Source organism: Meleagris gallopavo, chromosome Z (genome assembly GCF_905368555.1).
Source record: "Meleagris gallopavo chromosome Z, MGAL_WU_HG_1.1, whole genome shotgun sequence".
NCBI classification, from domain to species: domain Eukaryota; kingdom Metazoa; phylum Chordata; class Aves; order Galliformes; family Phasianidae; genus Meleagris; species Meleagris gallopavo.
Window position 1 is genome coordinate 62,851,145 of NC_139435.1, and position 15,920 is coordinate 62,867,064.

The 15,920-nt window shown below is 37.5% G+C and overlaps 1 protein-coding gene across 2 annotated transcripts in view; it reads left to right on the plus strand.

The window, feature by feature from the left end:
• Nucleotides 1-6,543: 6,543 nt before the first annotated feature.
• The window catches only part of SLC27A6 (solute carrier family 27 member 6), a 38,547-nt gene continuing 29,170 nt past the window's right edge, over nucleotides 6,544-15,920 (plus strand). The window contains exon 1 of one of the 2 annotated variants that reach the window (XM_085212813.1): nucleotides 6,544-7,355. In XM_085212813.1, coding sequence (XP_085068939.1) covers nucleotides 6,839-7,355 — 517 coding nt within the window. In that variant the 5' untranslated portion in view covers nucleotides 6,544-6,838. The remainder of the gene's footprint in view (nucleotides 7,356-15,920) is intronic. The other variant, XM_085212814.1, reaches the window with a different exon arrangement.

Below are 15,920 nucleotides of genomic sequence, written 5' to 3' on the forward strand. Positions count from 1 at the left end.
CTTTTATTAAAATGTATGGACAGATTCAGGCATGGCAGTACAATTTAGGAAAGTATAGAGAGCATGAAATAGTATCGACAAACTGCTCTTAATACCTTCTTCAAGATCATCAAATAAAATTTCTAATTCAATCAAAACCAAAAAATAATGAAAGCACGTGTTAGTGACAGATGTTCTCTGGCATACTGTTTAGGTTTTTGATGAAAACATTAAAGCTCAGAAAACAGAGGCAAGTTGAAAACTATCTTAGGCATGCCTAAAAGCACAGAACGCAAACACCCAGTTCTAATCCTTTGAAGGATGATTCTGATGGCACTTTCACCTAGAAATTCAACAGGATAATAAAACAGAATACTCCCAGCTGGTAGCTATTCAAAGCATCTCAATTAGAAAGAAAGATTTGCTTATAGGAAGAAAAAAAAAAAAAAAACAAACAACAAAAAACTTTGTCCTTTTTAGCAAGTACCAACAAAGTAGAAGCAAACAGAAAGCAAATTCTAAACACCTGGTTCAGAGATAACTTCTTAGAGCTAATTTGTTACAGTCACTCATTGCTGTAGCTTTGCTCAAGGCCTTTAAAGCTCAGATACAGTCCTTGTTGTTTTAACATACACCAACATGCCAAAACATTTCCCTGATGATTGCTGGAAGACTTTCTGCTAGAGTCTCCTGCTGTCCTATTCCAAGAAAGATAAGATTACATGGAAGTATGTTTTTATTATTTGACATCTCTTCAAAAAATGTATTGGAATAGTTACGCTCTGCATTAGTAGTCTAGAAAACAATTACAAGTATAGCCAAAAATGAAGGAATGGAATGCCTATAGGTTAGTCAGGCACTTTTAAAATATCTCAAATCTTAAGCTAAGTTACACTAACAGTCAATAAAACACACACATAAAAGATCTAAAGCAGATGGCACTTTATAGTGAGGTGAACTCTGTCTCTCTTATTCAGTTCTCTTCTTCTCTGTTTTTTCCATGCTTTAAAGACTTAATTTTCTTGCACATGTTACCTGTAACTATATTCACCATAATATCCTTCCTAAAGGATTTATATTTAGATTCAAAATCTTCATCTGTAGCTTACTTTAAGAAGTGCTTTTGTTTTTCCTCTACAAGTTGCTTGTAGTCAACAAAGTGAAGTTAGGTTAAGAGCCCCTTGGCAGGTCAGTTGTCATTTCCTATACATGACAGACAGCAGGATTAAAATCAAAAACTTATGTAGGTCATTCTTAAAGCAATACCTCAATTTAGTACCGTGGAAACTATGGTAGACAGAAAGGAGATATTCATTTTGGAGCAGAGCTTTTATTTGCCTGAAGCTATCAGAATAAAATATTAACCTTTGATTTCAGTAATATATTTCATCTCAGATGTACAAACAAGTAAATAAATTTTAAAAAGAAAAGAAAAAATAGAAAGTAGGGTTTTTTTTTTTGTTTGTTTGTTTTTGTTTTTGTTTTTTTTTTTCCTGTAGATTTTTATGCTTCTGAATGATAAACTGAATCCCAACTCTATCTTCGCAGGATCCAAAAATTCACTGTTGTGAGCTTATTTCACCAGAAGTCAACAAAACTGTCCAAGGAGTGAGAAAATCCAAATACTACAGTTAGCTTCTCCAGAAGGGGATAGCTAAATTTTACTAGAATATTAAGAAATTGTAATAATACGTAGGACAATGGCTCTTAGAATTAATACAGTTTCATAAGTTCTGGCAAAGCTACAGATTTATCCAGGGAAATTACTAAAAGAAAACCCCTAGAAAGTAGTATAGTGTACAATTTTTATGCTTATACTACACTAACAGTAAGGCTTTCTGCTAATGTGCTACAGCTATCAGAAATGTTATTTCACTATATTTGTGAAACGATGACACAAATCTGTAGTCTTGAGATACTACTATGAATTATTCGAGACAAAAAAAAGTTTGTGTAAAATAAGTATTTTAAGTTAATATCTTCACAGAAATACAATTTAAAAAGCATTCTAAAATATTATAAAAATGACATCTCATTTCCTAGGGATTTGAAGCCATTGCTTTGGAAAGGTGAAAACCTTCCCTAATGTCCTTTCTGTATCACTGCAACAACCCTTGCTTCCTCAGGTCCTTACAGTACCATTATTATGATTATACCACTCACATTTAAGCTGAAGCTGTGTATTGAAACTACATTATTTTAGAAGTAGCAATTTGTGTATATTTTCTTACTACCTTGCAATGTTACTGGAAAATGTTTTAGCTTTATCTGATAATATTTTTCTAAAATATTTTTTTTCTGTGTTCCATCAAAAGAAAATTAAACTTCTTTATATTTCATTATTGGGTCATACCATCCTGTTAGGCATCAAAATGTTTTCTATTGAAGCAAAATTGAGCAGAATAATTATAGTGTTCTACGTAATTCGGAGTCTAGTGGTCTGTCTATGGCATGGGTTCTACATAGTGTGTGCAGCAAAACAGATTCCAGATCATGAAGTGTAACAAGAAGCTGAAAAGCGAGTAAATTTCTTGTTAAATGTGTGACTTTTATTTACCAAAATACACATTACACTACATGTAAAACATGAGTTTTTAAATCTTTTTGATTAGCCTTAATTTCTTCACAATGCAAATTAACCACTTGGAAGTATGTGCTGTGTTAGTAGTTTTAATCACAAACTAACACACAATTTTTTCCAAGATTGCAGTGCAGATTGACTGCAAATTGTGGCTTCCACTTATTTGCTTTTAAGTCATTAATACGTGTTACATTCACTGATCAATACATTCTGGAAACTTTATCTTCACTGCTATTCTTAACTATTTTACAGAAATGCATAGTTTGCTCTGAGAGCCATGCCTCCTATTTATTTCCACCACAACAAATTCAAAGAGCACAATGACACTATTTGATGCAGCGAATTCTCAACCTTCAGATGCTATTTTTCAACATAGTCACCACAATGAGCTATGTATTTTCGCCAGTGATGAACAAGAGTCTATGTGTCATACTCTTGTAATCTACACCAGTGGAGGTGCCCAATGTCAGTGTCACCACTGCACAAACACACCACCCACAGCCTTGCTGTTCTCACATTCACTGTTTGGGCTCTATACATATTCAGCAAACATCAGTGAATGTCAGTAGTACCATTCTTTCTGCATGGAGAAATTGAATGACACGCCTTTGCTTCATCTGCACTTCCACAGCAAAGCAAAAGATACTCTTCTTTGGTAGGATAGGTCAAAAAAAAAAAAAAAAAAGAAAAAAAGGCCTAGTGAAGAGATATGTTCAATTTGTTCTTTGAGTTAAATGGCTGACTGCAACTGTATACAATCCACTTGAAAATCTGCAAGCAGTATATTTATGTTGACTGAAAGTAGTTGTAAATATATATATATATATATATAAAGATTTAAAAAAAAACCCTTGAAATCTGTTCTCAAGTTTCTTTATCAAAACAGAAAGCAATCTTTACAGTCTTTACAATCTTTACAATCTTGCAGGGCTGCATTACTGTCTGATCAGGCCCACTTGGGAACATGGGCTGGATAAGCCTGATTTAAAGCACGGCTCCAAATGTCTTAATCTACAGTTGTTTGATTTACCAATGAATCAGGAGTCTAAGAGGATCTTAAAGTCTAAGGTCACACATACAGCTTGGCTAAATCACCCAGCTGATGGAGGTTTTAAGAAATTAATCCAATATTACACAGAAATTCTGGCATAGGCAGGGACCAAAAGCATTTTCAATATCATTTGCCAAAATTCTGTAACTCTTTTACTGTTTACTGAAATTTCTTGCTTGCGGTCGCTTGATTTTATAACAAATTATAAAACTCATGAAAATCAACAGATACAGCATTTAAATTTCCCTTTTCCCTTTGAGAGGATGAAAGGCAATTAATATTACCTTTACAAGGAAACTTGTATAATGGATATAGTGGATTGGATTTCTATGCACAGTTGAGAGGAACTTGGACAATTGAGAGGTTGCAGAACCAGAACTTTCCTTCAAAACTACAAATTTCAAAGTATCACTGTCTTTATATATCACTTTATATATCACTGTCTTGCTTATCATTTCGGTTCTTTGGGAATAGTAGCACTAATAATGTCTACAGCACAGAATTTTTCCTTTGATCTGTGGAGAAGGACCTGGGGAGTCCTGGTGGATGAGAAACTGAACATGAGCCAGCAGTGTGCTCTTGCAGCTCAGAAAGCAAATGGTATCCTGGGCGCCATCAGAAGAGGGGTGGCCAGCAGGGACAGGGAGGTAGGTGATTTCTACTCTGCCATCATGAGGCCCCATCTGGAGTACTGTGTCCAGGTCTGGGGCCCCCAGTACAGGAAAGATGTTGGAGAGAGTCCAGAGGAGGCCCATGAAGATGATCAACACCTGACCTACGAAGACAGTCTGAAGGAACTGGACTTGTTCAGCTGGAGAAGAGAAGGCTGTGAAGAGACCTTGTTGCAGTCTTCTGTATTTAAAAGGGGGTTATAAAAAGGAGGGGAATCAACTTTTTGCTCAGATAGATAGTGACAGGACAAGGAGGAATGGTTTTAAGCTCAAGGAGGGAAGCTTTGGACTGGATGTCAGGGGGAAGTTAGTTACAGAGAGAGTGATGAGGTGCTGGAACAGGCTGCCCAGTAACACTGTGGATGCTCTGTCCCTGAAGGCATTAAAGACCAGGTTGCATGGGGCTCTGGGCAACCTGGTCTTGTACCGGATCTGGAGGTTGCAGGCCTGCTTGTGGCAGGGGGTTGGAACTTGATGATCCTTGGGGTCACTTTCAACTCAAGCCATTCTATGATTCCACGATTCTTTCCATTCTTATGATTAATGTATTTGATCATGTGCTAGTCATTAGTTAATCACCTTAGTGACTTCTGCTCATCTGCCTGTCTGATTTAGTTCACAGCACATTATATTTAAAACACATCTTTCTTATTCACAGCCCATTCTGTATTTATCTCTATCAATTACATATTAGCTACTGCAACTTTTATTACCTTACAAGCAAGGTACATTACTACTGATATAAAACTGCCAGCCTACTACTGCTACAGCCATTACAGAGTCATGAAATCAATTTGTAATCTAGTTCTGAGCAATTTCATTTGCTTTAACTTGTTTCTGAATGCTGTCCAGGCAGCATGTATATGACAAAGATATGTCTACACATTCACACCTCATCAGGCCTTGTTCTTAGGGACAAGACAGAGAACATCAAGAAGTACCATTATGAGATGGAATTTCGAGCTTCAGCTCAAAAGCAGTGAAGCTGAACAAACAGGCAGACCTGTGATGTTATCAGAACTGGAGGTGGCGTGGAAAATGAACTCAAACTTTAGAGGAATTAATGCTGTCAACCAATACTTATGGTTTTATGACTTTATTAAAGTCAGAATTATTCTGGAGTGCATTTACATAGTGCTAAAAACTGCATGTACTATACAGTTTTAAAATAAGTACCTCTGAATTTTTGTCAGTATGCGCAAGGCACGGTGAAATTGTTTACAGCAAGCTCAAGTACAGAAAATGTGTCATTCAAAAAACGACTTCATCCTTTCATAGCCTGTATGACTATAAATTCAGCTGCTTTGAAGTACACAGACACCAACTTCGATGTTTCACCATGTACAACCACAGTGGAGGTGTGGTTCCATCAGCATGCTGGTATGTCTGCAGTGACAGACCACAAGAGAAGAGGTACCAACGTTGTGTCCAAGTGCTGGCAGCTTCTTGCCAGTGATGCTTCTTAAAGAATTGCGGAATCACTAAGGTTGGAAAAGACTTCTAAGGTCCAACTGCTAACCCATCACCACCATGCCCACTAACCATGTCCTTCAGTACCACATCTACACATTTCTTGAACAGCTCCAGTGATACTGACTCCACTATCTCCCTGTGCATCCTGTTCGAATACCTTACTGCTCTTTCTGAGAAGAAGTTTTTCCTAGCATACAACCTGAGCCTCTCCTGGAAGATCTTGAGGCAACTACCTCTTGTTCTATCACTGTTATCTGAAAGCAGAGCCCAACCTCCACCTTGCCATAATCTCCTTTCAGGTAGCTAGCTGTAGCTAGGTAGCAGAGCAATAAAATCTCCCCTGAACTTCCCCAGAATAAAGAATCCCAGTTCCCTCAAGCTGCTCCTCCCAAGACTTGTGCTCCAGAACCTTCACAACTTTGCTGCCTTCATCCAAAAAGCCCGTGGCATAGTACACTGCCCAACAGCCCTGACCCAGCCTGCTGTTTCTGGGTGGCAGTCACAAGCACGTTTCCGCGACCACGGTAATGGTGCTGGTCTCCTCTGTTCAAAACTTCTTGAAGACACGGCAGGGACAATGCTGTGTTGGTGTCAAGGCTGTTTACCCCAAGTTCTGCTGGACGCCTCGGCAGAGAGTGGAAGCATAAGGACATCCCAGGACCGAACAGCTACAAGCAGGGACTGCAGGGCACGGCACGGTACGCCCGCCCGGGGCAAGGCTCCCTTTGCTCTGCCGGCACCGTGCGCAGCAGCTGCTCGTGCTCCCGCCGCCGCGATGTGAGCGCGAGGTGGAGTGAGGCGGCCCGCGCCTTACGCAACCGACTCAGGGAGCGGCTCCCACTGCCTCTTGAGCAGCTCGGCGCGACGCCGGGAGTCCCGAGGAGGGAGGGGAAAGCTGGAGGTGCTGAGCTCCCGCCCCTCTTGACCTCGCCTCTCCCCGCGGTGCGGAGCTGGCTGCGGCTGGCCGGCGGCACCGGGCGCGGCCGAGGCTCAGGCGGGTGCTTGCCGGTGGGTTTCCTCTCAGGCTCTGCTCCCCGCAAGGCTGCTCGCTGGGTATCGCGCCGTGTGCCGAGCTGTAAGGAAATGCGTTCCTGGGACGACATCTCTCCGTTCCCAATGCTTCTTCCCTCCTGGGTACCGGGCGTTGCGGCCGGCATTGCCTCCTTGCATCTCATTCAGAAACTTCTCTTCCCCTACTTCTGGGCTGATCTGAGATACTTGCTGAAGGTGCTGCTTTATGGGCTGAGAGTGGAGAGCTACAGACAGAGAGGGAAGATTGTCACTGTGCTGGACAAGTTTGTGAAGCTGGCTGAGAAGCAGCCCCACAAAGCATTCCTCATCTATGATGGGAAGGTGCTCTCGTACCGGGATGTGGACAGGCGCAGTAACAGGGTAGCGCAGGTCTTTCTTCACCACGGCACTCTGAAGAAGGGTGACACCGTGGCCCTGCTGATGGGCAACGAACCCGACTTCATCCACGTGTGGTTTGGACTGGCCAAGCTGGGATGCGTGGTGGCTTTCCTCAACTTCAATGTCCGCTCCAGGTCTCTCCTGCACTGTCTCACTAGCTGTGAACCCAAGATATTGATTGTTGGAGCAGGTAGAGTATTCAGATGATTTGTATGTCTAAAGCTTTTAATGTCACAATTTTCTGTTGTATGCCCTTTCAGCTCCTTCACTGAAAACCAGAGTTTGAGATGTTCACAGAATGAAAGAAATCTGCGGCTCTCTAGCTTCAGGGCTTCAGGATAAAGCTTAAGTCACTTAAATGAAGTATATCCATGTTCCGGGGGCATGGATTTAACCTGTTCTTTATGGTATTAATTGCAGAAATGTTTGCAACATCTACACATAGCTTGTTCCAAATGTTTAATTACTTCAAGAATTAGGTAATATGTCTCAAAGAATATTCAAATGAGCTAATGAGAATAGTTTCCCACTCTGTTTGAAACAGTCAATTTTTATGTTATCCAAGTAATGAATTTTATTTTCCTGAACTATTCTATTATTCTTGTAGTAATTAGAACTGGAATGTTTGTACCATAGCTATGAGCTATGCAGATTCTTCTTTACAGCTATTCACAAAGGTATGCCTGCTTCCCAGAGTCTAGAACTGAGAGTTTTACTTTACAGATGTAGCATGTAGAAGATTGATTTGCAATAACCAACTTACCTTGTAAGTAGAAGATTATAGAAGAGATTGCTGTGTTTCTTTAGGTGATAACAGTGTACTGTTTTTCCAGAAAATTTTTGTATTATATACTTAAAAATAATTTAAAAAAACTTGATGTAGATATACTGTGCATTTTATTATTGCAGTTAAGATTCAATTATAGAGATCTATAAACCAAAGCCAGAGAAGTATAACCCAAAATTGGGCTCCTGAGCACCTCTACCTAACTGTTGGTGAAACCCACAGTACCAAAGGATCATGTAGAACTGTGACTCATTGGGTGAAGGAGGATAGTTCAAAATTTGAAATGTTAGCTTTGTTCTGTCTCTCTAAAATTATTATTTCAAATGTTATGCCTTATGTCTAATTCACATCTTCTTGTCCTGTTCCTGTCAATGAAGTTTGCAGGACTTTGTATTCATGAGACCTAAGTGGTTAAATATCCTTCTGTCTGCTCTATGCTGCTACTGAAAATTTCTGCTTTCATGGTTGTATTTAATATTTTTCCTTTGCATACTTTTAAATTATTATGTAGTTCCAATTGTATGTGCTATGCTGGTTTAAGAGTAATAGAGTGCTTAATAACTAAACTAATGAAACAAGACCCAACTTAAATATAATCCCAAAGCATATGGTGACAGTGTTTCTGAACAGTCAGTTTTAAATTTTGCCTTCTTACTTAATTAAAAGAATAACTCATTTAATACACTCTCTTAAATATGTGCTTTTAAGTCTACTGACTGAGGAACTGGTTTAATCTTAAGGCAGTTCTTGAGCATTGTCTGTGGTTATTTTTTGAGTCTGCCATCTCAGCTCAGAGAAGAAAAGCTATGTGTAAACAGATGATACCAACAAGCTAGTCTCTGAGTTGGTTTTTTATGCCCATCTCTGTGAAAGAAGCTGAAGCTCTGCTTTGTACTTTTTTGTTGGCCATGTCATATGGACAAGCAGCCTCTCCAAAGAGATCTATGTTTTCGAGTTGAATGTTAAAAGGCAGTGAGGGCTGATTCATGTCACTTGAAACAAAAGGTTGGATCATACATTGTTATTACACGTAGTGCACCTTAATATTTATAAAAATTGCAAGTCAGTATTTAACACTGCATTTGCACAGTTGATTAGGTAAATTCTCGGAGGTGTATTAACATCTTTTTATTCAGTATTTGTGTTTCAAGGCTTGCTGACTTATCAGTAGGTACGACCTGAGTTTTTCTTGTGTGCTTTGCTCTTTTGATGCTCTTTTCTGCAGGACTGTAGATAGCCTGAACTCAGCATACTAACCTGGATATTCTATTGCAAAAGACATACACTAAAAACATTCAACTTGTGTTCCAACTTGTGTTAACAATTCAATTTAAAGAGTTACAAAGCTGTCTTTTCAATCCTTTGGATTCCCTTTGATCTAGTTAACACTCCAGCACAGTGGAAATTGACCTGTCACATTTTGGTCATTAACTGTCTGTGCTCAGCAGGACCAAATTTTCTCTTGAAATTTGTGCCTATTAGTGGCACATTAAATCTGGATTTAAATCTGAATCTGCATTTAAATCCAATTAAATTTCATTTCTGTGACAGTGAACCTTCAACTTTCTGTTGATTTCTGTGTCACTACCCACCGATCAATTATTTGTTGACAAATCTCTGCATTGGTGTGGTCTTCCTCTGTGTGTGGCAATTACATCTTATTTCTTCTTTTGGTATATCTTGTCATTTTTTTTCAGTATGCTTTAACTTTCTCTCCAGATAGTCTGGGTCGTATTTACGGTTACATTTTCTTCCATGTCTTTCACGTTGCTTCTTGCAAGATCACTCTAATTTGTGGACTTTGTACTCCTAAGTTGTCTTTTCTGTCTGGAAATTTTTCAGAGTCTGTGGTTTAGCATAATCTTTCCTTCAGCAATTGCAGTCAGATCTTCTTCTTGTCTTACAATTCTGTAATATTCTCTCTGCTGTTTCTGACTTTGTATTCAAGTTTTCTAGTAGAACTGATGTTTTGGGGTTTCATTTTTATTTAGTTGCAGGAAGGTTGCAGAATACCTGAAGCTTTGATTCTTCTCATATGCTAGAAGAGCTGCAAAATGTCTCCTTGTTAGTTTCTTATGTGAAAAGAGTATCTCTAGAAAGTTGTATTTTTTGCGGAAAAGCAGTGTTCTTGTGATTCATTTATCATAACCTAGTACCTCAGTTTATTCTCATTAGTATTGCCTGTAAGGCACATGCAGATTCTCTGTTTTGCCAATATGTATACCTTGTGTTCCTTTCTAGTATTTCCACTTGGCATTGTAGTTCAGAACAAATTTTTGCTTTAGCTGTTTTCATTTGCTGTCTTTTCAAAAGCATTTCAATGACTTTGGGATTTTTAGCACTTGCTTTTATTTCTTATCTAACTTCTTCAGTCTTCCATCTTCAGAAACTTTCTATCACCACTCCCATTCTGGAGAATACTTGTTCTGAGAATCAGAAGCTTGAAACTGTGTTTTTAATAAGGCAACAGTTGTCCAAGAGGTAGGTAAGTAAGGAACTTGTGAAGGAGAAAAAGGAAACTGTATGCCTTTTGCTGATCAAATTGTCAGTTTATTGGGAATCTGATCTGCTAAAAGGTGCTTATTCTTACTACCTTTATTGCCAAATTCTGTCACCCTTATTTATTTAAATATTATGAGTATAAACAGAGGATTAAGATATTGAGTTATACTTTAACTTTTAGGACACTGTGGGCTTTCTAGGCAATATTTCTATTAATTGAAGTTTTGCTTGAATAATAAACTTATTTTTTATCTCAGATATGTAAAAACAATACCATAAAAAAACAGTCATGATCTAGTGACACACCCAAAAGATACGAACAGAATTTGTTAGTGCATTTATAGCAAGCTGCTACTGGAAAGAGTTCAGCTGAGCCTTGAATGCATCAATACTTCTGATTCAAGCATTTAACTGTGAAAGGATTGTGTTACAACAGCCCTGACAGCAAAGACTAATCAGAGTATATACTGTGTGTAAGCTTGGGCAGCTGCTCTTAAATGACTCTGTTTAAGCAAAACCATGACTGCGTTGGACTAAGATGACCTCTGACATCAGTCCCTTCTAACCTCATCCATTCTGTGATTCTGCCATTCAGAATGATATCCTCAGATGTGCAAAGTACAGCATTTTCCTGGCCGGAGTTCTTTACTCTTTAGGCATCAGCAGTGCTTCGTGCTGCTCAGTGTAATCTAACTGTTTTTGTCAGTTATTTGAGCTCAGAACTATGCAGGTTTATGCTGGTAGAGGTAAAGTTCAGACAGAAATGTGTCTACACCCTGCCGAAAAGGAGAAAATATTTGTGGTATTTTTTTTAAATTATTTATGGTATTATGTACAAATAGCAGTGTCATCTTTCATGTGGAAGTCACTGGGTAGAAAAAAAGGATTTTGTAAGAATTTATCTTTTCTGAACTTTGAAATAAGTGATCAGAGGTATCTGGACCTAAACATACAGGACAAGGAAAGCATAGCAGACCTGCAGAAGACACTCTTAACAGTTCTATTTGATGCTGTATCTCTTTGATCATTTGTTTTATTTCAACCTTTGTCTCTGTCCCAAGATATCCTTTGATGGGAAGATTGTGCCCACTGAATGTTTTCTGCCTCCAGTGGCACTTCAAGATTCCATCACTGGTCCTGATCTGCAACTGACTTGAAATTTCTGTTCTTACTACTTAGTGAGAATAGACATTGAGTATAAGGAATCACTTCGGGATCAGGTACAGATAACAATATTTTTTCTGATGCCAGACAGTGTGGGAAACAGTTTGGACATGCCATGGTTTACTGAGTCAGGGTGCTCAACAAATTTATGTAAGAACAGTTTCATACAGCTTGCTTTCTGAGTAACTTTTTGTTCAATGCAAGTCTATCTTGTAATCTGATTTATTCCTTTCATTAGTGTAGGATTCTTGTCTGTTTGCCAATAGGCCACATTGTTTCTTTCCTAGGAAATAATATAAAAAACCTTTTGTGCACCTTTTGCAAACCTTTTGCAGTCTAGGACAGTTGCTTATAACAAAGTGTGTTTTCCTTTCTTTCTTAAAAGATCCTCAAAAGATGTTTATTTATATATGCATGTGAACTTAATGTAACAGAGTTTCATGAGCATTTTGTTAAACAATGAGTCACTAAAAAAGAAAAAAATATATTTGGAGAAGCATATTCGTTTTGACAAATCTATAATTTTTTTTTTTCTCCAGTGGAAGCCACATAAGTAGCAATGGTGAATATTCATATACTAACTATGTAAACAGTGCACACAGAGCTGCTGTCTATATTGCAAAACATTAGATAAAGTCATTTCTTCTAAAACAAATAAACCAAAACCTGATCAAAATTTCATAGTTTAAAAAGCAAACAAGTACTTGAGAGAAACCATAAATTTAAATAGCTAAATTGCTTTACTATTATTTCTTTACTATGTGGTTATGTACACATGCCACATAGAAATGTGTATTCTATTCTAATATTCTAGAAATAATGAAATGTAGTAGTTCCTCTAAAAGGGCTGTTTGTTTTTGACACAAGGACAAGATGATATGTAAAGACCAGTGAGTTCTATGCAAGATCAGGCACGTAAATTCTCTGTTCATGGAAAAAAATATGAGTTGACTGTCATCAGAATTATTCTTTGGAAGTGCCTTAGCACAGCTGAGAGTTCTGTCTTCCAATACCCCTTGTTCATTCCTGTTCCACGAGTAATTTTCTGCTTCTGGCACTTTGAAAACTGTGATTTTAAATTACCCTTTATTTATCATTACAAACTGTTCACATATTGCTCCAAGTGATAGGTTCCTGAACAAAAAAGAAAAGTGCTGTTCTATTGTATAATTTACTCACAGAACTAACTTTCAATAATAGTTAAAAAAAAAAAATAGCAAGTTCTTGTACAGCAGAAACAGTCCTTGGTTGTATGAGTTGAGAAACAGCAAACAGCATGCATTTCTAATCTGAAGTTGGATCTTAATTATTTGGAGTAAAATGTTTCACTCTCCTAAAAGGGAGTTATTCCCTTCTGTTACTCTTTGATATTAAATGATTATACACGTGAAGTTGATATTAGTAGTTACCATTTTCTTTCCTCAAATAAAGAAAGGAAAAGAAGAAAAAAAGAAATTAGAGAGAAATTCTCTCCCTCTCTCTCTCTCTTTTTTTTTTTTTTAGTTCTTATTTCTCAAATACTTAAAGAACTAAGTGCACACCTTATCTGGAATTTCTGAATTAAAAAAAAAAAGAAAAGCAAAAAAAAACCAAAAGAAAACAAGAAAAACACATCAGAAATATTTGTAAATTTCTCTTTTTTATTATATACTTCTAAGCAAAAGTATCTTCTGCAGAGAAAACAGCAATAGGCCACTTCACAGCTTCATTTTTATTACTGTCAAAAACATGGAAGACAGAACAATTAGAAATAACTCAAGAAGTAATGAATCTAGGTACGGAAAATAAAGAAATTCAGTAATGGCCTCTTTGGTATCTGCATTACTTAAAAACAGTGATACTGTTTTCCGGTTTGTAGTTGTGTTTGTTTTCTGTGGGCATTTTGCAAGAAGATGGTTTGTAATTGTTACGGAGTTATCTCTAGATCTATCTGTGACTGGGAGAGCAGGCCTGCAGGCCAACTGGCCCAGAAAAGAGGAGCGGAGGATGTTGATATTTTACAGGCTGGTTCGGCCTGGTACTGTCATTAATGGGGCAGGGAACCTACAGATCCAAACCATGGGAAAGGGGAAGGGGGAGGGGAATGGTTGGGAGACAGGCCTAAGAACAGCAGCAATGATCTGAGCAGGAAAGTTAATGTACATAATAGGATGTTGGAATGGAAGATAATACAATATAATACAACATATAATTGGAGTTGAGGCTCATAATGATGGGGGGGAGGGGAGGGTCCAAAACTGATGGCCTTACTCTGAACTGAAGGAGAAATACCACACACTGCCAGGCAGCGACGGAGAGAGCGAGTCCCGTGACTTGCCAGCTTTATCTTCCCCTCTGAGTACAAAATCCTCTAGGATACGCAGTTCTTCTCTTCTGAGAGCCAGGTATTCAGAATTGGCGGTCCAAGGAATCGAGGGATTGGCTCTTTAACTCCCAGTGCTTTACACGATGTTGTGATGTGGAACACTAATAACAAAAATCATAAAACCATGACAGTAATTCAAACAAAGGAAAAATTTCATTTACAGTTACATGCTCAGTTACACAGGAAGATTTTACTTAGTAACTTCTATTGAGTGCTTAGTATCTGTACACCACACTGACTATCTGGTGAAGATACTATACAATGTGGCCAGCTGAGTTTGGTATGTCTAACTACTAGAAGTTGCAGAAATTGAGAAATCCTTTATACTAACAATGAACAGTTCTTAACTGTCCTTAGCATCCCTGCTGGCACAATAATTGGTGCCTATGCCAATACAGTCAATAAACTGTTATGGATTTAGTATTCTTTTACTATTTTTGAGAACAGAAATTGAGCTCCAACCACTTCAAATACACTTTTGTTTCTCTCCGTCTAACCTGTATACCTGCACAAACCACAAACTACCAGTATATTTAGAAGCAACATAGTCATTTAGTCCCCCTTGGTTTATTAACAGCTGTTAATCATTAGAAATACTACTGTTGTACTTTAATATTTATTTATGAATAGAAAAATATGCCCTAATTTTATGATGTGACACTAAAGGAGAATTACTGTTGAGAGAACCTGAATTTTCACTGTGTAAGATTCCCTTCAGTCAACACTGCTGTGCTTAAAATGACTTTTCTTTCTCATTATTGTGTTCTATTGCTGCGTATAGTGAGTGAAAGGGGACTGTACTCAAATTATTCAAATAGGGTGTGCTGTTAGATTTTCATTATTATTTGGATGATATCTTGAAATAAGTCTAGAGTGAAGGGAGTTAGAATGCAAAAATGATTATGTCGCACCCCATTAGATATATTTGCTAAAGATTTACAAAACATACAGAAGCCATTCTGTATCATCTTCAGGTTTATAAGGCATTCATGTACTTGGGGATGGGACGCTGCATCTCTGTTAAGGTAATAGAAGTGTCATTCACTAAAACATATACAGTAGTCTGTCAAGAGGAAAATATTTTTTGAAAGATTAAATGTCTTGCACTGTTATGGTGTACAGTATATGCAAAAGAGTTCTATTGGTGATACTCATATTTAGTATTTGCAAAATGAGCTTGGGGTTGGCATAAGGAGTTCAAACGCTGGCTCTGGCAGTGCTTCATGTGAGGTTCTGGGTGAGTAATTTCATTTTATTTGTTTATTCACTTATAAAACCTGAGATAATAACATAAATTTATACCCATGGGGATATTTACAAGATTAATTATGTAGGCTAAGGTCCAGTAATGCACTTAAGTGTAAACATATCTTTAAATATTTGAATGGTTCTATTGAAAGCAATATGACTGTTCCTACACCCAAGAAACTTGCTGGATTAGTACTTTAATATCTGTTTGATATTCTGATATTCAGATTGACTGAAAAAATGCTTAAAAATATAAATACCAAATTTATTACTTAGGAATTGGCCTCTGTTCATATTTTTTTCTATTTAATCTGGGACTCTCTCAGTTTCTTTTCTGTTTAAGCAAACAACATACATCTTATCTACACTACTGATTTTATTTTATAAAAGTGAGTTTGCATTTAAACTCAGGTAAGAGGTAGGAGTATTATTTGTTAATGAATGAATGTCCAGTTATAAATAAATAAAGTGTTTGATACCTAAAATCAGATTCAGGTGAAGATTAAGTTGAAGAACCACAGAAATAGCAACATGCTTTTTTGAAGTGTCTGAATAAGCCACAGGGCTGTATTATATTTCTATTCTTTGAAATTCAGGTGTCCATAGACATGATACAGTGGTTTTTTTTTTCTTCTTCCTTTTTTTTTTTTTTTTTTCCTTTTTTCATCCCTCCCCATTTGAATCACTTC